Source organism: Dermacentor variabilis, chromosome 4 (assembly GCF_050947875.1).
Source record: "Dermacentor variabilis isolate Ectoservices chromosome 4, ASM5094787v1, whole genome shotgun sequence".
Taxonomy (NCBI): domain Eukaryota; kingdom Metazoa; phylum Arthropoda; class Arachnida; order Ixodida; family Ixodidae; genus Dermacentor; species Dermacentor variabilis.
This window is the reverse complement of record NC_134571.1, coordinates 116762231-116788250: the sequence shown is the minus strand read 5'-3', so window position 1 is coordinate 116788250 and position 26020 is coordinate 116762231. Positions and strand designations below refer to the sequence as shown.

Below are 26020 nucleotides of genomic sequence, written 5' to 3'. Positions count from 1 at the left end.
GCCCACCATAATCCTCCTTAATAGACCTTAATCCTTCTTAATCCACCCGTATCCTTCTTCATGCACTTTATTCCACCCTAATCAACTGTAATCGTCCTTAATGCACCTCAACGCACCTTCATCCACCCTAATACACCTTCATTGACCTTAACCCAACCTAGTCCTCCTTTATGCACCTTAATCCACTTCATTCACCCAAATGCGCCTTCATCGACTTTAATCCACTTTAAACCTCCTTAATACACCCGAATTCATCTTAATCCAATCACTAATCATTCATTACTTTGCTAATCATTAATCATCTCTTATACGCATCTGCACATGCTTTGGTTCGCTTCCCGCCTTCCTTCGCTCACGTGATATTTTCTGTAGCTCACAACGGGACCTTGAAACAGAGGTCTAAGGCTTTCGCTTATTAAGCCACACACAAAGGGATGTGTCACAAGCAGTACTAGATCAGACGCATGAAGTAAAGCATCTGATCATGTGGCTGAAAAATTGTCTGGAGTATAGAACTCGCCTCAAAGCTCCCTTTACCTCGGTATATCCTGTTCAAACGGCTTTAAGAAAAAACCAACCTCCTCATAAACGTTGCCTCCAGCATTATCGACGCTGTTATTAGCATTTCTCAAAATTTTCAACCCCACCGGGGCGCGCAACTGGCCCAAAATAACACGCCTCCATAGAATCCTGCGGCCCGTCCGCGGGAGCCCAGGAGGAAAAGCGTGCCGTACGCAGCCGGCGGGAGAGGAGAATCGAGGAGGATAGCGCCGTGAGGAGGAGAGTGTCGCTACTTTCAAGTTATCAAGGGGTTTTACTAACAGTTAGTGTTCCTATATATGCTCCCGCAGGGAGCAGAGTTGCGCATAGGTCCGCCGTCGTGATCCAGCTCTGCAGCGAAGCCACTCCTCGTGCGCGCAGGAGCCAAATGCCGCGCGGTGTTCCGCCTTTTTCTCTAGTGGTCGCGAGCTACAAGCGCCAATTGTTCGCAGGCGCTTAGCAAAGGGCACTTCTTAATACAGGCTACGCTCGAACGAGTCATTCGTGCAGTCGTAGGGGGTGGGCTTCCAACCAACCGCAACTTTGTATGTACCTATGTAAACACGCATATACAAACACACACATGAACGCACAAATAGGGGGTAGGACCGCCTTCCATTCCCCAAAATAAAATACTCCCGTGGCTCGAACAGCTCCAAAGTTCGCTCGCAAACGCGCAGTACGTTGCCACAAAATGCGGTGCAATGATTTTCAGCATGCATATGAAGTTGTCTTATCACTGTCAGAAAGCAAGAAATGTTTTAAAGAGTGTTTAAAACTTCACACACGTAAGGTGGACACTTAGCGCATTTTGGCTGCCGAAACCAGCCGATTAATGACCGTCGCCAAGAGAGCTATCGTGCCTGCAGTTATGTCAGTGACCGTTAACAGAGCGTCATTTATCACAAACCATCGTTCACAACAGCTGCACGTTTTCGATACATGCGGTGCAGACACAGATTTAAGCGCATTTCAAATGTTCACATGCGCACATTTTAAACAAAGCTTGCTTTTACGATTCATTCATACCACAGACTAATCAGCTATATAGTAGCAGCAAATCTGCCAGTAGAAAAAGATTAAAGATGCAAGAGCTTCTCGATCAAATTTATTTCATACAAGGGAATGCATGAACGGCTGCTGGCAGCAGGCCAAGTGTGCTGGTTCTTGGAACCTTGGGGGCAGAATTCAAAGAAACTGGAAAGGCAACAAGCTATTAAGAGTAGGTTATTTTTATTGCACTAATCACATCAAGATGGCAAACTTGTAGAGTAATTATTCACACAGTGCAGACTGTAATCTGACAACAAATTTTTCCTGATCTCTTACCACTCGGAAAAAAGCCAGTAGTTGAAGACACTGTATCAAATCAATGAAATCACTGAAGCAGCTTTTGGCCAGAAAGCCAGGTTACAAAGCTTTGTGACCTATCGCATCAGAGGCAAGGAAATTTCACGTCATTGAACAGTGCATTCACTCCACTCCCGCCCACAGGAAACAGCATTCACCAAAGCACAACGTAGATTTCTAGCGTGTTTAAATGAACGACAAGTTTTTGTTCCACTGGCCGATACATGATGCTCACAAGCTAGCACACATACAGTTGCGGCTTAGCTTCTATGGCAGCAATTAACAAAATAAATAAGCCTGTGCACTTCAAGACAATAAATTGACTAGAATCAATTTTACTGTTCTCAAAATTTCACACGGAGAAGGAATATATTACAATTATCACAGCTCGAGAGCTAAATATGCATATGCCAACTTAGCACCCGTTTTATCCTTGTTCCCTTGTGTGCTTTCTGCAACGATGTCCTAGCTCTTCAGAAATTGCGGTTGACGAGAGAGGCACATATTATTCATTTCAATTTTAAACTCTGAACGGCGCATTCAAACTCAAGAAGCCCAGACTTGTTAGCAACAACACTCTCACTATAGTATCAGTGTGTCTCCAGCTAGTTTGCTTGGCTGAAGCATTTACTCCTATGGCTGACTTCCGTGCGGTTTGTGCAGTGTGGTGTGCCGCACCCCGTCATACTGGAATACAAGTGCCAGTACGATGTGTTTCGTATCACTTCACCAAGGTCCTTGACTTCACATCGTCGAATACCGTACCTGAAACCCGCAGCTGCTCCTCTCAACGCACGATCGACGGTCCGCTGATTGCAATGGCGATGGCACTGACGGAAACGACAAATTCGCATGAGTTGGCGATGCGCCCGTAAAGTTGGCTTCGCAGCGACGCGGATCATTTGACGTCATTTTTCGCGCTCGGCCAATAGCGGTGCGAGCGGCGCCGGAAAAGGTATGCGCAACTCTGCTCCCTGCGGAAGCATATATAGGAACATTACTAACAGTAGGGTCGTCGCGCCCCTGGCGGCGGCGAAAGGCGTAACTCTTGGAGAAAGACTCCCATTGCTTCCGCGGCGAATGCGAAGGCCGTAAGAAGGAAACCGCGCGCTCCCCTAGAGACCGGCTGAGGTCGATTCAACACCGAACAGTAACTTTAGTCGCCGATGCCCGATGAAGCAGCGCCGAGTAGGCCTATAATAGTCGAGGCAGTCTGGCCGTGACACAAAATTCACTGTTGGTTTCTTTGGCAACAGGCTGCAAACCTTTGCGGAATGCGTGCCGCTAATATGTTAGTTCAGTTGTGACCGATGATTTGAGTTTGCGTGTGCAGGTTAGACTGACGACCTTTAAAGCTGCATAACGTCTCTCGTCGTGGCCCTAACACAACCTGCATTCCTATCATCATCTATAGTTTGGTCTATTTACGCACACGCTTTCGGAATTTACGAAATGTGCATTTTTCTTGCTGTTGCCTTTACTGGCATCTCGTTATCATTGCGATCGGTCATGTAGATCGTTAATAGAATTCCATTAATTTGATCTTTCAGTTAGTTTAATCCCGACCGAAGGTTCCAGCCAGCAACCGTGCTTGTCTGTTGGCCTAGACTCGTTATTTCGATCCCAAATTTGGCCTTCGCTGAATAATTCCAACTTGAGTGGTAAACATGCACGCGCCTGACCTCGAAGGGGGCGCCAATAGCAACCCCGTTAGGAAACGGTGAAGGCCTTGAACACACATCATCATCCACCAGAAATGCCTATTATCAGCCTTCCCTAGTATGACTTTAAAGCAAAAACGATAGAGCGCATCAAATGGTTACGGTGTTCACTCAATTCGGATCTCTCTCTCTCACTCTCTGTGTGCATTTGAAGATTGGTCTGAATATTGCCTGCACGTGATGCAATCGGATACAATGCAAAACCGCACGCGATGGCAGCGGTTCTCATTGTCACGTATCACGACGACATTGATGACGTGCTACTTTGTCTTTGATTACGAAAGCTCATTCTAAAGATCTTTGTGTTTGTTACGAAGTCGTTTCATAAGCGTAGAATATCAAACCCAATGGACTGTATGAAACACGTGTTGTGGTTTGTAGCAATTAAGATTGAGTAACACCTAATGATGGACCGTTAAGTGTAAATTTCTATTCTCTGAAGGTAAAGTTTGCTGATTTCGTCTTTTCATATTGCCATAACAGGAGGCCTCCCCCCCCCCCATGCTACGCTTTTCTCGCTAAAAAAAAAAAAAAAAGATGGGTGCACATTAGATTTCTACTTTGAACACGGAAAGTGGGTGCAAGTTAGAAATGTCCAATTACTGATGAATAAATGAGCAGTTCCTGGGCTTTCCTTTTTTTCTGCGTCCTGTTACATTAAGCTTGCGGCATAGCTTAATTTGTTCAGTTCTGTAAAGGTCGAATCAAGAGAAGTTATCTTTATGTATGGAGATGTTGCCCGGTTTTACTGGTAAACTTCTTTCGGTAAGGAGGAGGAGGAGGATAAAAATTATTTTAAAAAAGAGGAAAGGACAAGCAGGTGTCTTTCTGCTCGTGCGCGAGGCGCCCTTAGTCCACGGCTCCTGCTGTCTCTCGGTCCCGCCGCATCAGTTGCTGCAGGTTACGAGGGTCCGAACTAGTCAGCACGGCCTCCCATGCTCGGGTGTGGGGTTGGGTATTTGTGGGGCTGCCTTCACGTTGGGGCACACCCATGTGGTGTGATATAGGGAAGCGTAATTGTTACAAAGGGGACATTTGTATGAATATAGTGTGGGGTGTGTGGCGTGTAGTCTGCTTACATGGGGGTATAGATCGGTTTGTAATTGTCGACATGTTACGGCGTCTTAACGTGAGAGGGTCTTGTTTGGAGGTGAGTATTGTCGTCTGTTCAATCTGTGGTGTTGTAATATGGCGTTTTAATATAAAGGTATGGGCTCCATAGATGCGGTTGGATCCCTCTCTTTTAAACATTTGTAGCCGAGATTGTATGTTACATACAACCTAATCAGCATCATGTGTGGTTGCACCGATTTCATTTTTTCTTAATTGAATGAAAATTATTGCATGTTCTGATTTCGCGAACGCCTTTCTCATGTGCACCTGTTGCGTGTTTTGCAATGCGCAGGAGTAAGGACCGTCCGCGCTCCAGGGAGAGGGACCGGTCCCCATAGAGATCATCACGCCAAGAGAAGTCGAGTAGGCGTGACCGGTCGCGCAGCCGTGAGTGGGACTACAGAGACCGGAGCCGCGAAGGGGACCGCTACCGAGACAAGGAGAGGGAGCACCGCAGTCGCCACTAAGTGGCCCTCTTCACCACCGCATGGTAAGCATTAGCCGTGTTTCTTTTTCTACTTGAAATTCAGTTCAGTACGCGACTACTTACTTGGGTCTAACTCGCTAAAGCATGACATGGGCATTAGAGTAAAAACCAAAACGGCCCCTAGGTTGTGACCTAATCCCTCCCCCTTATCATGAAACCTTGTTTCCAACTTCGGACGCTGTGTGTCGCCATACTACAGGTGCTCTTGCACGCGCCAGATGCTTGTCATGACAAAATGAGGCTAGGGGCAATGGGAATTGGATGGAAAAATTTTATTTTTTCATGTGAAAACAAATCGTGTACAAGACATTGCAATTTCTGGTTATGGTCATAACAAATTCATGCAAGTGAAATTTGAATAAGTACATCTATTGTAAAAACCACTTTTCTAAAGCAAACCATAGTTTTCAGCAGTCATGCAAGTGAAATTTGAATAAGTACATCTATTGTAAAAACCACTTTTCTAAAGCAAACCATAGTTTTCAGCAGAAAGAAGCATCGTGTGTTAGCTAGAGCTTTGGTAAAATACCACGCACTGCTCTCACAGCATCAGAGGGAAGCTTTGCTTAGCGTGCCTTAGTCTTGAACCCTTTCTTGACTGGGGGCTTGAGACTAGAAGCAAAAAAATAATGAAAATAAAGTACGGTACGTGGTTTCATCTGCTGTAGGATGAAAAGAGAGAGAGAAAGAAGAGGACAGTGAAATGCACAGATTTGGAAAGGAAACAGCCATCATGCAAAGCACGACACCCACCTAGAATTTCAACTTGTGACGGCAATGAAGCGGTGACCAACAGATTGCCGGACGACCGATGCGCTGATGATGTGTCCGTAATCGTCCAAAATCCCAACATTCACTTGGATACGGTAAGTGCGGAAACTCCTCAGACTGATCTGCAAGACAAAGGAGGGCAGTTTCTGGTGTTGAGCTTTTAGTTTGGAGTGGAGAGGGGAAGGCCTTGGTCTAGGGAACAGACTGCATGCTTATTTTTCATTACTAATATGACATACATATTTACAAAAATAAGTTGACTCGCGGTCCCAGCCGTGTGAAAGTGGATGTCCAGCACAGCTGTTGAAAACCACCACTGCAACTGCTAAGTGGGTTATGCGATGCTTTATTGCTTTAGAGTAATGGTAATTGTGACAGCACGCTGACCCCAATGCGGTGCTGCAACAACATTGATATCATTTGTTAGGCTGGTTCTTTTATATACGAAAGGCTAGGAACGTCGCTCCTCACGTTGCATGCTGCCATCACTGTGGCAGCTTGCGCAACAATAATCGTTAACGGGAAATGTTTGCAGGGAGCGCTACGTGCTTCGCATTGTTGCCAGGAGCGCCTTATCAATTATGTGGTTTGGATGATAGCTTTGTGCTTTTTTTTCTGTTCCAGTCATTAAGCTACAATGAAGAGGAAAAATCATTTGTGGTATGTTAGCAAATTACCCTCCACCTATGCCAAGAATTGAAAAAAGAAGCCACTCTTGCAGCGAGAACGCCAGCATGGTAAGCCTGTACAGACGCGCAAACAAAAGACTGGTGGTGCCGTCGCCGTGAAGCGAAACTCCTGTACCAGCCAGCAGTGACGTCTCCTCGAACCTAGTTGTACTTCTGTATGTAAAATTGTCTCTGTTGTATCCTACAAAAGTCAACTTTGGAAGTTTCAAGGATTTTTGCACAACCGCAATGGCCGAAATCCACAAGAAAAATTATGCAGATCCCACGTACTGTGGGAATCGATGTAAGCGAAGCTTCGATTTGATTAGTGGTGGTGTTGGCGGCTAAAGCTTAATTTCTTCAACATTTAGGCTACCACGAGAGGGGCTTGTTGTTAAACATTACCTTGTAGGTACCACTGCTCTTTGTCTGCGTAGTACATAGAACGCACAAGGAGATGTGTTTACTTGGGGCGTTGTAGTGTGCCATATTTTATAACCTCTGAGAGGGTTGAAGGTTGTCATTTCCTCACATGGCACATCGCATTGTGGCAGAACTATAAAACTTGAATTCGATTATGGGGCCGTACGTTCCGGAACCAGACTCGGACAATGAGGCAAGCCGTAGTGGCGTGCTCCGGTTTAATTTTGACACCGTGATGTTCTTTAACGTGTCCCAAAATCTAAGTGCAGGTGCGTTTGCTATTTCGCCCCCGTCGAAATGCGGCTGCCTCGGTTGGGATGGAATCCACGAACTCTAGCAATGTCATAGCCGTAAAGCTATCGCGGCGGGCACAGAAGTGTTGATTTGACGGTCGACTGCTTCCGCAGTGTCTGCTGGACTCTGCGGTGCGCTTTAATTAACACGGCTCTGCTTCTGCATGCCCTGCTTAAGTTGCCCGCTTGACATATCTGCATGCAGTTTATTCTTTAGAAATAGCAGCAAGGTACTGTACCGTACTAATTATTTAAGCTTGGCCTATTTCCCTGCAACTGCTCACCTCTCCCCTCTCGTATATGGGAACTGCCTCTTCTCCCTCTCCTTCTCTCTACAGTCATTTCTGCGTCCCCTGTGGCCTGCATGCAGAGGGGACGCGGAGGGGACGCGCTGCAGTTTCTGGTAGGCTTCTGAGGGTGCGTATGGATAATTACAGTTGTCAAGAGGCTAATGTGGCGACGACCAGGGAGCTCCAGAAGGCACTGTGCGCATTCGACTCGGAGGGGGGAAAACGAGTTTCTCGCGTCGCCTTTCCCCTCTTACTCGCGAATCTCATGCACGCTCTAAACCAGCCCCCGACGCGGTGTGCGCGACAGCAGCAGTGGGAAAGTCGAAGGAAGACGCAAAGAAAGCTTCGCTATAAAACAAAAATCCGAGGACACCCAATCACTTAAGAGTTGTGAATGCGAAAGCACTAATAAGAAAGGTTTAAATTAACAGTACTATAATAGCAGGATTAAGTGAAATGGTGTTACCGTTCCGCAAACGAACTTTGCAGAAAGCGAGTTCTGGTATAGCGTAGCTTACGCGTTGGACGCTATGCCATTCCGCTTTGAATCTCGCATACATGGTGCACCTAAGTGAATCTATCTTTGCGCGAGTCCGGAAAGCGCGAAAGTGGAAGCCAGGACCGCTTTATAATTGTGCTTTCCATGTCCGGCGATCTACGGTGAACGGTGCAAACAGTACAAGCTGTCTACCATAGCCTCCGAAATATTCCAATCTCGGAGGTCATGTGCCATCGTCGCGCTTATCTCCCGACCCAAACGATAGGTGGCCGATAAGGGAGATGGGAAGAGAAAAAATAGAAAGTGACCAAAAACAATCTGAATACCAGGTAATTTTTAAACTTCCCTTAACAAAAACAAAAATCTAAGCTGTTCGTCATCCTAGAATTTCAAAATGCGCTAAATATTGCCGTCGGACAGCCTGAATGTATATATCGACGCTGCCAAAGACAAGAAGAATGGGTGTATGTTATGCCTATGTATATCGCCGAACCATCTTTGAGCACTGGCAACCACGCACTATGCTCCGCTAAGTTCACCGTTCACAACTTTATAAAATCGATGGCTGCCGTCTACTGATGACATACTAGTTTATATCAATTATGAGTGCGCGGTTAGCGTTCCAATTCAGTGACGAAGGTTGCCCTTCCAGGACGTCTAAAGGAAATGCCGGTTTCTTTTCCGGCGTGAACTTTCTGAACGCTTCTTTAATGGCCCGCGGAAGTCTGCGGTCGCCTCCGTAGTCACTTCATGGAAAGCTGTGAATTCGTAATCAACACTGATCTATCTTCCCGAGTCCTTACAGTTTCCTATCCACTTCTTATACGAATTTTATCACTGATGTCAAACATGTATACTTCGTGCATTTATTTTAGAAAAGACAGTGAAAGAAGAATGACTACAGACAACAGCTTTTGGCAACATATCAAAGCTTTATCTCGAATGGCGGCCAAATCAAGGCGCGGGAAGCAGCGTGTGGTTCTTTGGAACTTTTGAATTCGCAGTCATAAACGATGAGAATTATGCCCACAGAATATTGGATGACCACTTAAATTGGGCAACCCCAGACAACTACTATGCATTACACAGCATGCTCCAAAGACATTACACACAGGCGACACATGGGCATTTGCGAAATATTAGGGGGAACCACGCTTATCGGCGGTGCTCAGTTGAGGAGAGATGTAGATTATCTGACACTCAGAGTTCTAGGATTAGAGAATATTTTTTGTAAAGCGTTGCGATATCTGCACGAATCAACGTGCCAGAGGTTTGAAGTCAGCCGCCCGTGTTTAAACCTCCCCCCCCCCCCCCCAAGGGAAACAGCAAATGAGTTTAAAGTTGTAATATATTCTCTCAAAACTTTGCTTTCGCCGAATTAGAGTGGTTTATAAAAGAAATTTTTTTTGATGTTTCACTTTTTGAATGTCGCGACAGAGCCGCTGCAGTTAGTGACGTTACGCATTTCAAAATATTTTTCCATGTTTTGGCCGCTGCGGTTAAGTATTCGATGTTGAAACTCCTGAAGTTCATTTTTTTGGCCGTATTACAAAAGAATGTAGTACACCTTCACCGATGAATTCTAGGCCCAGGCAGATGCCGTCAAATTTCATTTTCAAAATCAAATCTGGTTCGGAAAGTTCAATGCGCCATCCACCACGGTTTTGCTCTTTGGAGTCTTTTCGGGTCCCCTCGCCTGACACGATTTTTCTTTTAAGTAAGAGAAGCGGAATGTTCTAATGCAGCTCATATTTTTTTACCTTTGGTGTGCCTTTAAAATCACTCCGAAATTATTTTTGTGCAAACGCAATCAGTCGTAGGGCAGGTCATCATTGCGATCACCGAGAGGCAAATTCAAGTGCGCTGCGTAACGCGTCTAATATTAGGTTTTAAACATCTACATCGCAGCATATCGCAGTAGCATCGTTCCGCACGTTTACACCCGTATCTGCCCACTCTACGTGGAGTATGTGAGCGATGTCACTCATTCGAGAGATCGATGTCTGACTGGCTTTCCACACGAGATCATCGAGAGTGTTTGCATTTATGCCGCCTACATTAGGCTTATTTTCAATGGCACACGTATACACGCACAGTAACTAGTGCGCCTTCGAAAAGAAACACACAAATGCAATATATGAAGAGGTTTCTTTAAAACAATGGCGCGCTTCAACCTGAAAATGCATGAGGATCGATCGTCTGCTACAGCTTGCGACGAAAGGAGTTGCTACATTGAATTATAGCGGGAAAGCGTTCCGTACGACAGGCGAAATTCTTATCGGTTCCACAAAAATTTCATCGGAGACCCTTCGTTCTACAGTTGTAAGCCTTTTACGAGTCTCAAGATGGACATCTTTCAATGATACGTTGAACGCGTTGAACCCTTTCAACGATACGTTGAAAGGGATTGACAACTGACCGGAATGTGTTGTGAGACGTTGATGGAAATGAATTTACCATGACTTACAGTGATAGAATCCAGCAGGCTGTTCGCGATCTAATTAGGGATTATAATTTTAATTTGGCAATGGAAGTCTGAAAACCAGTAAGTGGCGAGACCTGGCGATGAAATCATGGTACTTCGGATGTATTCTGCGAGTGAGTCGTAGAGTAAGTACGTAAGTCGACTGTTATTAAGTACAGCATAATTCTTGCTTAAAGTTCCAGTTAATATATGGCATTCGTGCAGTATTCTATGCTTCGGGAAGCAAAACGCGCGCGTGGCTACGGCAACACGCTGAACACCTATCTCGTGCTCGGTTTTCCATCCTGGCGTTAACAGCGCGAAAGGTAGTCGAACACGAGACGAGAAGACGACACCACCATGGCGCTGCCGAAATAAGCGCGTACTCATTTCCGCAAATGAGGACGTACCGTTACACATGAATCTCAAAAATTTAGTAATGTGTAAATGCAGCTTTTGCAGCACGCTTGTACACAACGTAACAAACTTACGTAATATATAAATTGACATATCGAATTTGTCTACTTTCAATGATCTAATGGATGCCGTTTACACAGCCGTCATATCTGTTCTTGACGGAGAGCTATTAATTTGTAAACCTCATATTTCTATTTTTTTTTTCGAGTGTTCGAATTTTTGAAAGTTCTTTCGACAAAATTCAGGCCCTAAATCGAACTTAGAACGACAGAAAGCTGAGCTAGTCGCTAAGGATTCATTATGCAAAAAAGAGGTGAGGCGTGCAGACAGGACACAAGAGTAGAGGAGTGGAAGCAGAAACGGCGTTCGTGTTGTCCACTTCTCTACTCTTGTGTCCTGTCTGCACACGTCACCTCTGTTTTGCCTAAATCGAAATTCCGCTTCCAGCAGTCACTATAATTTAGCTTTATCGCTCGGATGCATTAAATTTCATTAAAATCGGTCCAGAACTTATCTCAGAAGAACTTTTTTTTTTTTGCGTTGAACAGGCTGCGTCGGAGTTGGGCCCGAGCTAAAGATAACGCTGAAGAAACGCTTCTGCGCCGTCCGCCTTTTTCCATCTCACTTTCAACGGCCACCAAGTTGCGAATTTAGCAAGATTACCAGGTACTGCTTGCTGCGGTTCTTTTCGACAAATGGCTGGCGATTGTTTTCACGTTCGAGACCTCGCAACAAAGGCTTCTATGGAAGGTGAAGATTAAACAGTACAATTACGTTGACGCCAACGACTGCCTCGTGTCCGTGGGCAGTGCGAGTAAGCCTTACAAAAATGTCTATTAAGATTATTTAGAACTTCTACCAACTTTCTATTTACTTTATTGACAGTCTATTTACATTTGCATTCTGATAACATTTGTTCATACATTGTCAAAATACTTCTTTCTTACTTGTGTATTAAGAATACTTTCAATACACAGTCAAAAGACTTCCTTCTTACTTTTGTATAAAGAATATTTTAAATAAGCCGTTAAAAGACTTCCTTCATACTTTTGCAAATATTATATTTTAAGTGCCCCGTCAATATGTCTTCTAGCTTTCGTCTATATGAAAACTTCAGTACTGCGTCAAAACGCTCGTTACTTGTGTGTAAAGAATGTTTTACTATACATCATCAAACTATTTTTTTTCTGAAGAACATGTATCCTCAATACGTCCACAGCTAGTACTCTTTGCCGAAAAATATTTAGAATGGGAAGTAACTTGAGAGTTTTTGATAATTTTTTCTAACACACATTCATGCCCATATATGACATACTCAGGAATCAAGCTCTTTGTTTTAAATCATAGCCCCAATACAAGTCGGTAGCGAATTGTTGACGGAGTGCTACTAAAATGTTTAAAGAAATATGTTCGTTAACTGTTAGAACTAATCTTTTTAAAGGTTCTACTGGACTACGTGAGCGTGCGGTGACGTCAGCACACTCCGAGAAATTTGTTTCCGCTACACATCCTGACCGGTGTGATAGCTGAGTACTGTACAGGCCGCGCACCAGTTGCACAGCTTTATCCCCGCCTTGGGGCTGGTTAATTCAAAGCCGATTTACGCTTGAGCCGTGACGCGTGCGGTCGTGCAGAAAACAGCACATTTCGCACACTGGTTCACAAATTTTGGTATACACTGGGCTCGCACATGCCGTGTAAACCGAAATGTGTGTACCAGTCTGCGAAATGCGCAAATTTTCACCCGACCACATGCGTGCGGGCCGGCGGGTGGTGCGGCGTGGGGCTCGAGCGTAAATCGGCCCTTACCACGCACTGCTATTGCAAGGCCACCAATTAGCTTTCCAACGAGGTAATCAGATCAGTGCACTCCGCGATATAAATAGTACGCCCTAAGCTGGGACGTGTCAGCACAGTAGCGTCGCGCTATTTGTTAAAAAGAAGAAAAAGAGCCGGAACTCATGGTAACACGGCGCTGGAACGTTTTCGCTCAAATATCCAGAAGGCTGCAAAATACAGCTGCTGCTGAGTGACCGCGAGTGTCGACCTGAGTAAGCGCACAGGTCGAACAGAAAGAAAAGCTGAACTCTGTGCAGGTAACACCTTTCTGTGAAAAAAAAATAATGAAATTAGCCTTACTGAATAAAAAATGTAGCTTTCTATGCGTCCCTATTCGCGCGCTTTCGTCCCTGTCTCATACCGACGGCTTCTGCACATTAAAGGTAACTAATAGGACGTTGCATCAAAGTAAAGGCAAAGTTACTACGTCAACTGATCTGCTTTACGGCGATGGTAGCTTGCTGTGTGTGAAAACAGATTGAAAAGAGATAATTATGCACTCTTAATATTCAGTGATTTCGCTTCACAACACGGCTACAAAATTTTGAGCTCCAACAAGTGGTCAACATGACATCTGTAATTATGGCATTCCGGATACCAAGAGCCAGGATATCAAAGGCCATAATTTTGCCGTGCTTCGGGCGTCTGAAAACTGCTAACGCCATAGCCACCATGCTTTGGACATGTATTTGGCTATAAAAATACTACTACAATAGGCTTGAGCATTATTTTGCGCTGGGCGCCATGAAGCAAAATTTTTTCTTTGAAAGCGGCAAGCGCTAAAGGATGTTCTTGCGCAAAATAGGATAACAACATAATTTACCCAATATGACTTTAGTTTTCTATGTTTATTACCTTTGGAGAAAAAAGGCTGGTTTTCAGAACAATATTTGCCTCGAAATATAAAGCTATACAGTCCCTAAAGGCACAACAAAATTGAGCCAGCTACCTTGTCCTTTTATTTTTTCAACCTCTGCCACGAGGTACATTCCTCCAAGTGCAGTTTCGAGAAAGAGGTGCGCACACAAAAGCCGGCCACATGTTTCACCGAGAAGCGATGAATGTCTAGGTCTGAGTCAACCATCGCAAGGTGGGAGGGAGGGGGGCATGTTTCGGCGTAAAACGGGGCTTTAGTTCCGCGGGGGTCAAGGCGAAGCGGAATGATGGAAAGAATGTCACATGCCTATCTCGCGCATGCGGAGAAATTTGACAGTGGTCCGAATCGAGGCAAAGAAGGAGACCGTCCCAATCGACCGTACCACGCCGGCGTCGCAAACAAACTGACGGCGATTCTTTGTGATTTGGGAGAAGGAAAGTACGCTTAATTCTGTGCTGAAGAATTAGGCGTACTTGCCCTCTCCCAAATCACGAAGAATCGCGATCAGTTCCTTTGCGACGCCGGCATGGTACGGTCGGAACGATGTAGGTGTTTCGTCGCGCATTGTAGCAGCAATCTAGCTATTTTTGCTGCTGTTTATGCTTATGCTGTGTTGTGCCTAATTCATCGTTGCAAGCCAACCAGCAACGTGTTTGCGACGCCCACGGTGCTTTCTTCGTTCCGTGATGTGAATGTTTCTGCAGCTTCTCTGCCAGCTGCGATGCAGTGTCGCGTGAGGTAATTTAATATTGCCACTGTCCGTGTTTTAAACTGCACACTGCACAAATAGCGAACAGCGGTTCCTCAAGACAGCACTGCGTTGAAGTTTTATCTGTCTCCAAATTATAATAAAAGATATGTTTATGAAGAATGACAGAAAAGAACATATTATTTTGATGTTATTTTATTTCAGTTTCTTATGCTGCATTTTGGCAGGTTATTATGGCGCGAACAGTAACGACGTGAAATGTTTTAAGAACGATTTTCTTACATACTTGAACTATACCGCGTCATGCGGTTCGCTTGAAGTTGCTATAAACACGAAGCGTACAAATACTTCGTTTTCACAGCATTCGCAATGACCTAATGTCTGGTAAATATTGTCTGATCATGAACTCACTCTTTGCTCTTTCCTACTCTGGCTGTACAGGATGAGAGATAGTAAAATATTGAACGTATAGTTTCACGGTTCACAATGACATATGTTTCAGCGAACCGGTTCACAATGACATAGGTTGCACTGGTTAGACAAGTGCGAATGTGAAAGAAAATCGTTCGCACTTGTCTAACCGCTGCAACCTATGTCATTGTGAACCGGTATTTTTGGACACTGATATTTTGTTTTCGAGTAAAAATAAACGAACACGTCAAATTACAGAAGCGTTCCATATAATAAGGCGTGCTTAAAAATGCATCAGTCAGCCATTCGTTGCTATCACTGACAAAGAATTCGAATTCTTTAATACTGCTTCAAGCTCTGTAATCTGTTTATGTAAAAATAGATGACACGGACACGTTTTGCACATGCTCGGTGCAGCTAGCTGGCGCTTTTACGTTCTCTTTCCAAAAATAAACAGTTTTGAGTAAGCGCTCGCGCGCCCACCTTCTCTGCGTCACCATGAATAAACCATGTAATTGACTCTTTTGAGTGAGTCATTTATTTATGCAGATAATTGGTTAAGAAAACATTTTGAGAAACTGAATTTATTCAGGCCACAACATTGGGGGCTATAACAATAGTTTTAGGCTGTTCCCTTTTTTTCGGAAACGACCTTGCACACTTTCCTAATTTTAATAACACGTAGAAAATACAACGCAGCAAAGGATATGCATTGCAAAATGTGCCCCATCCTTGCTATCTCCTCTGCAAGTAAACAGGGATGACGGTTACAACTTTAGACTTCATGTGAACCTTGTTAAAAAGCTGTTCTATGTCTGTCGTGTGCTAACGTGAGCATTATGTTAACACTGACCATTTTGTTTCTGTGCAGGCTTCACCCTGCAAACATTCTGAGAGACATCAACTCTGAATGTAAAAATACATTATAATCGATGCTTGCTAGAGATTATGCGACAGCTGCAGTGCCATAATCAACTAAGTCACCACTCATTTATTATTTTTCATTAATTTCTGTATTACTTCTCTCACAATTCTGTAAATATTTTTGTGTGAATAAACTTCTTTTAGTGCAAACTTACATTTGTTTTCCATGTACATGCACCTCCTAGGTTGCATCCTGCCTTTTACCAACATGCTCACACATACTGACAAATTTTTACACTATACTACTAGGTCGTATGTGGGACAAATGTTAGTAGAGGGAGAGTAAAACTTCAGTAGCAAGTACATAAGCACATGTAAGTAAAATATTGCCAGAGCATTACTACAGAGCCTAAAGACTTGTGTTGGTGGATGGTTAATAGAATGTTTACAGATCATATATGAACATGCTTCAATTGAAGTACTGTGGCCAATTCTTGATAGGATGATACTAGGGTTTAAAAGACATATGTGAATAGGTGATTGGTAGAAAGTTGGCAGAACGTTTACAAACATGGTTCAATTGGAACAATGTTAATATGGTGTGTAATGAAGACCTGTTATTAGGGTATCGGTAGGAAGGTGGCAGAATGTTTACAAATATTCTTCAATTGGAAGAATGTTAATATGGTGTATAAATAAGGCCTCTTAATAGGGGATTTCAGGGAAGTCTTTCGGATTAGTATTCACCTAAAGGCATCCTCGCACGCATATACCATCGCGTTGGTCAAATTTCCAGGCGAGGTGTTTAGAGACCACTTCGAGTCTTCCGAAAAAAAAAAAAGTTCATCAAAGCGCGCTTCTCCGTCCTACAGATAAACAATACACCTTTGTCAGTGCGGTCTAGTGCAGAACCTCGTCCAATGTCATTGCGGCCAGAGATTGAAGTGGGCCTTCCTTCCAAAAAGGAATTTCCATCCACAGGACCCACACTTGCGTATTTGTCTTTTCGGAAGGGTGCGCGGGCCTCTTTAGGATAGGCATGCGTTGGTCCCACAAAACGATATGCGGCTATTGCGACATCACTACCGTTTCCGACTCCCTTTGAAGAAACAAAGCAGGGTGGAGAACAGAATATGCCAAAGAGCTACAGCTTACTGAAATCAACAAAAGACAGTCTTTGGTCCCTTGAATGAAGATAAGTATATAGCACGCATTGGTCCTTGCTCCTTATCTCTCAGGGATACATGCGTTAGGTGCAAGGAGGCGTTGCAAGTAACAAGATAACTATCAGACAAGCTCCGACAACTCGACGTGAGGTCCGTACACCGTTCAACCTATTTGTTACGTCACGGCGTCCGTTAATTAAGCCATATTCTATAACAGCGAAAATTACCGTAATCAGAGTTTCTTCTCCTAGGGGCATTTGGTCATGTGTGCCGCATTTTTTCTTAAACAAGATATAGTGACCAGCCAGAAATCAGGAAGGGGGGAGGGCAGTATTCTGTTAGGGTCCACCGAATGGACATGTCGATTTCGCCCACTGCTAAAGTTCTGCTTAGCTGAGCTGGAGTGCGCGCCAGAAGGAAGCAGGCGGCTCTAGCGAATTCAGCAGCAGACGAAATGGAAATGTCGACTAGGTGGTCCCTTGTAGAATAGCCCCCTCCCCCAGGTATAGCGACGAGTATAAATATAAGAGCACGTTCCTCCCTGGGCTAACAAAATATCGTACAGGTAAGTACGGTAACAACTTGTAGCACTCGCGCCGTCATGTCTTGTTGACGGATTCCCCAAATGTCGCTGGGCCAGTTTTGAACGATCGCACACTGCACTTGAACTGAATATTTACGGCACTAGAGCTAGGTAAAACCCAGGGCCTTCTGACCAGGGTGTTAGTTCAAAGCGTACGCTTCTTTGAACTCGCTAAGTATTGTGCATCTTACGAACGGCGACCTAACTAGCAAGCGCGATTAAAATGGGGAAGCGGCGAACGAACTCTTACCGGAGGCGGGTTCGGGATATTTTTCTCGTTGGAGAAGAGCTTGAGCTTGGAAAACGACAGCACCTGGCCCTTCAACCAGCAACCAGGCCGCGGTGAATCCGGGTGGCAGTACTCACCAACTGCGCAAGTCCAAGGATACACTTTAGGGCTTAAATTCGCTTCGCCACAAATAGACATACACAAAAATGTAAAGAAAAACGCCTTTCTCGGGAGGCGGCGATAAGGCCGACGACGATAGCGTCCGCCTCAGACTGACCGCATTGTTGCGCAGTGGAATCCGTGAAGGTGAGCCAGGCCTTGTACTGCCAGTGATCCACCAAGTTTGTAATCCGAAACACAGGCGCTGGCTTCATGAACCTGCATGCGAGGGAGATAGTGGAGGCACGGTCATTTTTGACGAACACCGTTGTCACGCGATGGATACGCAAGCACGTGTCGAAACGAGCAGCTAAAACATGATGATTGCACGATGCCATAGTGAGAAAGACATGAGCAGACAGCAATATACGTGGTTCGCCGCATAGGTGCTTGTTCCTAGTATCTGAATTCTGCGCTGCCTGTAGGCACGAACATGGGCGACTCAACCATCTTGCTCTCAGCACTGCTGAATCGGTTTAAACTGCAGGGATGCCTTCGCAAAATGAGAGTGATTATCGTTCGCATGATTACTTCCCACTGCTTTTTTTTCTCAGACCAGCATGTACACCACGATGTGGCATGTGAGGCTTCTCGGCAGGGACGCTAATGCGTGCTCGGAACGCTCATGCCAACAACGGAAGTCGGCACGCTGCCCTGTAGAGTGCGATATTGCAACGCTTCTGAAAGCGAACCGTTTTGAGATCACCCCCGTGCACTATGGCGCGAAACCACGTCGGCTGTAAAAAAGCACTCGCCTGCCCTGTGTGTGTATCAGCAGTTCCATCCTAGACAGCAGGAACTCGCGCTGGTTGACGAGGGTGACATGGGGAAGCTTGGCCGGCAGACTCTCCACGATCTCCCGATGCTGATTCGCGTTCTTTTTGGGAGGGAACTGGGGCCATTCGCTCCAGTCGTGAACCATGTCCGCGTGGTCACTAGGAAAGTCCGCCGGACGGACGAGGTTTGGCTGAATCCAGATCTGTGGCTCGCTTTCAACGACGACGGCTGCGGAGCTGGAAGTGGACGGCACGCTTTCGATGTCCGTTGACTGGGACGGGCCGGCCGGCGCGACGTCGCTGTTTCCGCTGTCACTGCTGGAAGAGCTGCTACTGCTGCTGCTATCGTCGCTGCTGCTGGTGCTCGTCGGCAGCTTGCAACCGACTTCCACAAGCATGGCGTAGCCGTACAGACTAGGGTCGAGTCCAGCAGCAGCGGAGGTAGAAGCACGGCCCGAAGACTCCATCCTCGAGGCACAAGCGGAGTTGGCGGATTGTATCGTAGGGAGCGCGACTTCAGTAGATCTGCGATGGTCGAGTAGCTGCCCTTTGCTGTGCATTGACTTGTTTTATGGCGTGCTCGAGAAGTGTGCTACTCCAGAAGGCCGGCGCGTATCTTTTTTGACTATGATGACGACCTTGAAAGTATTTAGCACGTGTCCACTGACGGGTTTGATTTGCATTGGTGCCCATGGGTGTATAGCTCAACCCACTATGGTTTGTCGGTCACGCTTAGTTGGCTCTTCAACATGGGCGTGTCCTCGTTTTACGATTTTCTCCGGTTCTCGGGTAAAAAGGAAGTCATTGACCACGAAGGGTCATCGTGTTTTGCTCGTCATCAGAGGTCCTTACTAACACCGATCTACTATCTTTGTCGTTGAGTGAAATAATAACCGTATATTCTGATATTGTCTCCTCAATATCTCTACGCAAGCTTAGAGGCCTCTGGCCATGCGTCGTTTTTTTTCGTTCTTTTTTTTATTGGCATGATATAAGGAGATGTTGGCGCACGAATGCAGCGTCAGCTACTGCTTGGGCCTTGGATATGATACATACATCGTACAGTAGCAACACACAGCAGATAATAATATACAACATAGTTACAACAATGTTGCATTGTCACATGGAAGTCAAAATAACAAGACGAGGTTGCAAAGACGCACTTAAAGCAATAATGCGAACAGCGGTGTAACACAACAAATAAACACTCAAGCAACGATTCAAACTACGATAGTATCATATGTATACCTTGCCAATAAAAATAAATAATTATCTCAAAAACATTTCTTTCGTGCCTTAATTAATAACAGCCAATTACGCCGCTGTCTTCCGGAAATGTGTTTAATTATATTAAAGCGCACATCTGCATAGCTTTTCTTGGTCATGGTCATAATATATAGTTTCTTCAAATTGAAAGGGTCATGCTGTGAAGCCGGTAATGACGATTTAAGTCAGCGTCTTGGTATGTCGTGGTGCGGGCATTCTAGTAGAACGTGACATGTGTCTTCGTCAAGAAAGCCACAATCACACTGAAGAATTTCAGATCGGACAATTCTGTGTATAAAGAGTGTTTTGTGTAGGCGGTGCACAGCTGTTATCCCACCACTAAGTCTTCCTATGTTTCTATCTAACGGTAATGAAATGTTGAATTCAATAAGCGGTTCAATATAAATCAGGTCCGAACTCTTGCAATATTGGTCGAACCACGTCGTTTTGCATATCTTGAATTATGTTGCTTCTAAGATCTGAGCTTGGTTTGCCTTTCTGTGCTTCTCGATTTCATCATAAGTTATATTAGCGTTATATGTTTTCATTTTCCCGCTTCAAAGAGACGTGAGCGCCGCCTGGGAGGCGATGAAAACTATCCTCTTTCGCGCCTCTCTTGAGGAAGTTATAAATATTCTCGCGCATAAGATAGCGAATAGTTAAGCCGGTAATTGTTGACGATGTTGCACGAGAGGATTGTTCGTTATTGAAGTACGGTATAACTCTTGCTGAAGTAGACGATTGTGTTGAACTAGTGCCATCTGTATAGGCATGGTATGTATCCTGGATGGCGCATATACGGGGTCATCATATCTAAGCTTTCTGGAACGTTTTAACATAATGCCCGTTGCAGATAGCGTAATTCTCGTCCTTGAGCTGGAATATTCGAAGAGGCGGACATTACTGGAAGGAGACATCAAAGCACATATTAAAACAATTAACACAAATTCCCTAATAAACTTCATAACTATGCACGACACGTACTGCGATTTAGGAATTTAGGAATTGAATAACGTTGCTTTTAAGATCTGCGCTTAGTTTGCCTTTGTGTGCTTCTCCAGTGCCTCATAAGTTATATTAGCATTATGTTTTGATTTTCACGCTTCAAAGAGACGTGAGCGCCACCTGGAAGGATTCATTATGCAAACAAGAAGTGAGGCGTGCAGACAGGACACAAGAGAAGTGCACAACACGAACGCCGACTATCAACTGAATGGATCACTGAGGCGAAAAAGAAAGAAGACACAAAACTCATCTGCGCAAGCTCAGGAATGGTAACACCACGTGTCAGTCGGGTACACGTGCCAGTCTACGTGAGAGATAACTGTTAAGGCATTTATTCTCTTCCTTATGTAAAGTAATCGAAGGCTGATTCACGCACGCACTTCCGCCATTATAGATATGCCATACCTCTACCATAAGACTCATATCTTCATTCTTATGCCTGTACAATATTGCGCATTCATCGAACTCTGGCGTGAAGTTACAATCTTGGCAGTATAAGGAAAGATTAGAAGGCAATCCACCGGTTAACGACCTCTTACGTTCCATTAGCCTCTGATTGATACACCGTCCTGTTTGCCCTACATAGAACTGGCCACAGCTAAGGGGAATGTTATAAACCACACCCATACGACAGTCAGTAAAAGTGTTGTTCTTATTGTGCTTCACTGGACAAATATCTGTTCGTTTTTTATTGCCTTTTACGTGGTCCTTTTTCCTCTGTACGGCAGCGCATATCTTACCTAGCTTATTGGGAGCAGTGAAAGCAACATTAACATCATATCTACTTGCAACTTTTTTAAGCCTGTGCGACACTGAATGAATATACGGAATAGCCACTACTCTTTTTTTGCTATAACTGCTTTCTGTAATCACGTCCGTCCCCCTCGAAACCGACTTCTTTAGGCGCTCAGCCACAGTGGCCACTGCTACACTAGGATAACCTGCTTCTAATAGGCGCCGCACCTGCGCATTAAAACTGGCGCTCATTTTGTGCATGCATGCAGGATCTGGTGAGAGAAGACTTAAGGCACGACATGGCAATTCCGTTTTTTACTACTTTGGAATGCTTGGATTGAAAGTTTAGCAATTTTTTATGCGAACACCCCCTGGCACGCTTCGGCCTCTGCGGCCCCAACCCACGGGCCGGCCTGCTTCCAGCTTTGATCCCTCCGCTGCCGCTTGGGTGCCCCGGAGATCCTGCGCCGCCTGCTTCAATATAACCTCAGGTGCATCTCCTGAGGCCTCCGTTTGCCGGTTACATGTGCCCTCCTGGAGCAGTGCTTGTAAAGAATCCGATGTATCGTCGCGACGAAAAAAGCGACCCGCGACTTATACAACACCAGTCAGAACATTGTCCCTTCAGACACCGCGATCACCATGGAAGCGGCGTCCGCGCCCACTGCATCACCGCGCGGGCAGCCAGTGGCGGAGCGTATATGAACCAACTCGACAGCACTCCGCAATGCCTGCGTGCCTATAGGGGACGAACGAATACAACGCGCTCTATATAAGAAACCTCCTCCGTATAGTGCCTATAGGCTGAGTCGTATATTCAAGGAGCAAAAGCGCCCCGATTTTCTCTCTCGCGCCCGCTCTTACTCGCGCCTGCGCAGAAACGTCGAGCTCCGTCAAAAGTGCCACGCCCCGCTGTACGTACTAGCAATTCTAAAAACGCTGCCGGGTCCTCCCTTAATGCTTACAAATTTCGGGCAAGAAAATACGTGTAGCACATTCCCGGGAGCCTCTATAGATTGCATAAATATAATTTAGCAGGCTATCAGTAACATAGATGCCTAGAAAATCGAGATACAATCAAACCTCATTAAGACTTAATCAGCCGGGATGGACGTTTAGGGATGCACGAAACGATGTACAAATTAGTCGCCAATGCCAGTTTAGAAGTTACCTACCGGCCGGAAAAGAAATACGTCACGATGCTCTCAAACGCACACACGGCAGGCTTTATTTGGGGTTAAGCAGCAAAAAATTGGCAACCTTCACTTGCCGCAGTGGTGGCGTTGCCACGACACCTTCGAACTCGGTAAGGCCGCGGGCGAGTTTGTCCACGAGGCCCCGCTTCTGTGCGAAAGCTCGCATGACGCTCAAAGCACGCGCCGCGTCAGATAATGAAGTGCCGTAATCCGCTTTCACATCGCGATCCACTTCGCATATGAAGATTGGCAAGGTGCGACGGTGGCAAAAGTGTCGCTATCCGAGAATTCCGCGAATGTGGACGTCTTGATAATCTTCCGCAATGTGGACGTCTTGATAACATCAACACGACACGCTGCAGCAAAGACCGTTAGAAACCACGACGATGCTACAACCGCAAAAGCACTGGCAGAACGAAGAAAAAAAATTCATGCAGGAACTTCTCAGGGAGTTGTCTAAGTATGCGTAACCATTGTGGCACTTGCTCATCTCCACGCATGCAGGTGTCATTATCAATGTTATGAAACTTGATCAGGCCAGCGCAAACAAACGACAGCGCTGCGGTGACACGAACTGGTGCGGAAGGCAGCGCAAGGTGCATTGATGACGCAAGCAAAGTACTGCATGCATGCGGCGGCGCCCGGTGCGCTGATGATGTTCGGATCATCATAAGCCGTTATCGCGCATTAGCGCCTTATCCAACAGCATCGAGCCAGTATGAACCGTGATTAAACGTACGCCGGTGGGGCCTGCGTATATATGGCATGACTGTGCGGGCCATATGTTGAAAACGATCTCCGATGTGGAAAGAGAGTGCTGACTACTAATCGCTCTCTGCGCTGCGTTTCCGCCGCTGCGCGCTAAAGAGAAACGTGCGGGTCCACGTATTGAAAGCGATTTGCGAAAGGCGCAGGTTGTGGCTTGTGCCGAGAGCTTCGCGAGTGCTGTGTTCTCGCCGCCTTGTTGACGTTGAAGCTACAGGCGGCTTGAAGATACAATCGCTCGCTGCTGTGGGCTTTATCTTGAAAGCGGTCGTCAAGGGCGGAAGGGTGGGACATTTTTCTCGTTGGGCAAGCATAGAAATGCCTATGCATTTGAAACAAAAATGTGCTTCTGCGCAGCTACTATACGTGAGTTGAATTGGATTTTGTTCGACAGCGAATTCGCAGCCTTACCAGCAGCTGCTTCGTGTTACAGGAAGCCAGTCTTGAAGGCCGTGCTTTTGTGCGCTGCTAAGCTGTATGAGCAGGAAATACGTCATGGTGGCCATGTTTGAACGTCACTATCGGTGGCGGCTGTCATCCGGGTGTCGCAGCTCGAGAATCGAACGTCCGCGCACGAGATCTTGCCGATTTTGTGTCTGTGCGTGTAGAACAAGAAAGAAAATAGTACGCACGAAGCGACTATACATACTGCTTCAGCGGTCACCCAGTATACATGGGGTTCAATGGTCTGGGTGGGGGAATCTTCGTGACTATATTTAAACCGCAATTACATATTATGGGGAGACGTGGGTTCCCAAACCAATTTTGTCAATTTTAGTGTAAACTGGATTATATTTAACAGTATCAGTATTTTTTTCTGCTGATTGCTAATATCTAATTAGATTTTGTATATCTGCATTAGAACAAATGATGCAAAGTTTTTAATAGAGAAATTCAGTCAATTTCTTACGGGACTTTTCAAAAGCTTAACTTTGTCAAAACCGAAAACAAAGTATACGGCCAGAACGCCAAAGAGTAGCTCTGGCCGGTGATGCTATTTTTATTGTTCTTAGTGCACTTATAATGGAAAAAAATGATGTAAACATAATTGCAATATTTTTGATAATTTTCATTTGTATTTAGTGGCAATTAAAATTTAGCCGACAACTTTGGAATAAATAAATAGCACCACCGGCTAGATCCAGTCGACGCAAAGATATTGATACCAAACATTTTGCTGGTACTTAGAAAGAACATATGAAGATTACCCCCCCCCCCCCCCCCCGTAAGGCAGTGTGTGGTGTCCAAAAAGATGAAGCTGAGAAAAACAAAATTGAACTTTCAGTTCACAGTAACTTTGAATGGCCTAACAATATGGGAATATGAATTGCATAACTGTGTAGCGCTGTCTTTCAGCAACAAGTTCATGACATACATTTGGACATTGTGCAAAAATAACACAGAGATATTGGTTGCAACATCACGCATGGTTATTGAAAACAATGCCACAAAGGTAGCACACGAGCCTCACATTTTTATTTGAGTTCCTTCTTAGACAGAAGGCACACAAATGGCATCCCTATGCAAATAAAGTTGCACAGAGTTCATGGCCACAATAAAATATGTTCTTTCCACAAACTTTATGGCTACAACAAAAAATCTGGATCAAATATCAGTGGTGGTCGCCACATTTCAATGGAGCCGAAATGCAAGAAAGTTCATGTGCTTGTGTTGTAGCGCTTCCCAAGTGGTCAAAATTAATTCAGAATCATATCGTGGTTTTGGAACGTAAAATCCAAGAATTCAGATTTAAAAAAAGACATGTATATCTCTTGTACGCTCACACAATTGTGCATTCAGCACAGGTCACGCCTAGACCTATAAAAGCCCAGGACTGCAGGCAGAGTCTGTTGTTGGCGTGTTCCTCTTTGCAAGCTTGTTTGTCAAAGCATTTCTGTTTGTGTGATCTTTGTTGGACATGTGAAGCCTCCGGCGATCCTTTCGCGCATGCCACACGTGAAGCACTCCAGCACAAGCTTGGCACAGCGCCCGTACTCCTTGGTGGGGGTCCTTCGAAAGCGTCAGCGTTTTCTTGCCGCACATGGGACACGGCATAAGTCCAAAAAAGTCTTGTAGCACGGATAAATCCACGATCGCAAATTCCGTTCCGCTGTCGTTGACGTCCTCTTTCGTGTCAACACCCAAGCAGCTCAAACTTTCGCTCCGTTGCAGACTGCGACGCCAGGCGCGGTTTCACCTTATCGGCGATCGCTGCGCGCTTGCTACTCTCTTCGGTCGTGCAGAAAACGGTATCTACACGGTGTCTGCCAACACGCGAGGCGTGGGTGGACTAAGTGTTGATGCTAGACGAACCGAGTTGCAGCTCGGAACTCGATCCGGCAGAATATTGAGGCAGACCAGCAACCGCCGACTCCGGGTGCATGCCTATCCGTCTTCTGTCGCG

At 45.4% G+C, this 26020-nt stretch overlaps 1 protein-coding gene across 2 annotated transcripts in view; it reads right to left on the bottom strand.

Annotated features, from left to right (window-relative positions):
• Positions 1-18214, bottom strand: part of LOC142577892 (uncharacterized) — a 65803-nt gene extending 47589 nt beyond the window's left edge. The window contains exons 1-4 of one of the 2 annotated variants that reach the window (XM_075687324.1): positions 17992-18212; positions 17736-17854; positions 5965-6104; positions 5635-5823 (exon numbers count right to left, since the gene is read on the bottom strand). In XM_075687324.1, the coding sequence (XP_075543439.1) occupies positions 5973-6104; positions 17736-17854; positions 17992-18211 (471 nt within the window). In that variant the 5' untranslated portion in view covers position 18212 and the 3' untranslated portion in view covers positions 5635-5823; positions 5965-5972. Of the gene's footprint in view, positions 1-5634; positions 5824-5964; positions 6105-17735; positions 17855-17991 lie in introns of those variants that run through there. The other variant, XM_075687323.1, reaches the window with a different exon arrangement.
• Between the last annotated feature and the right edge of the window lie 7806 nt (positions 18215-26020).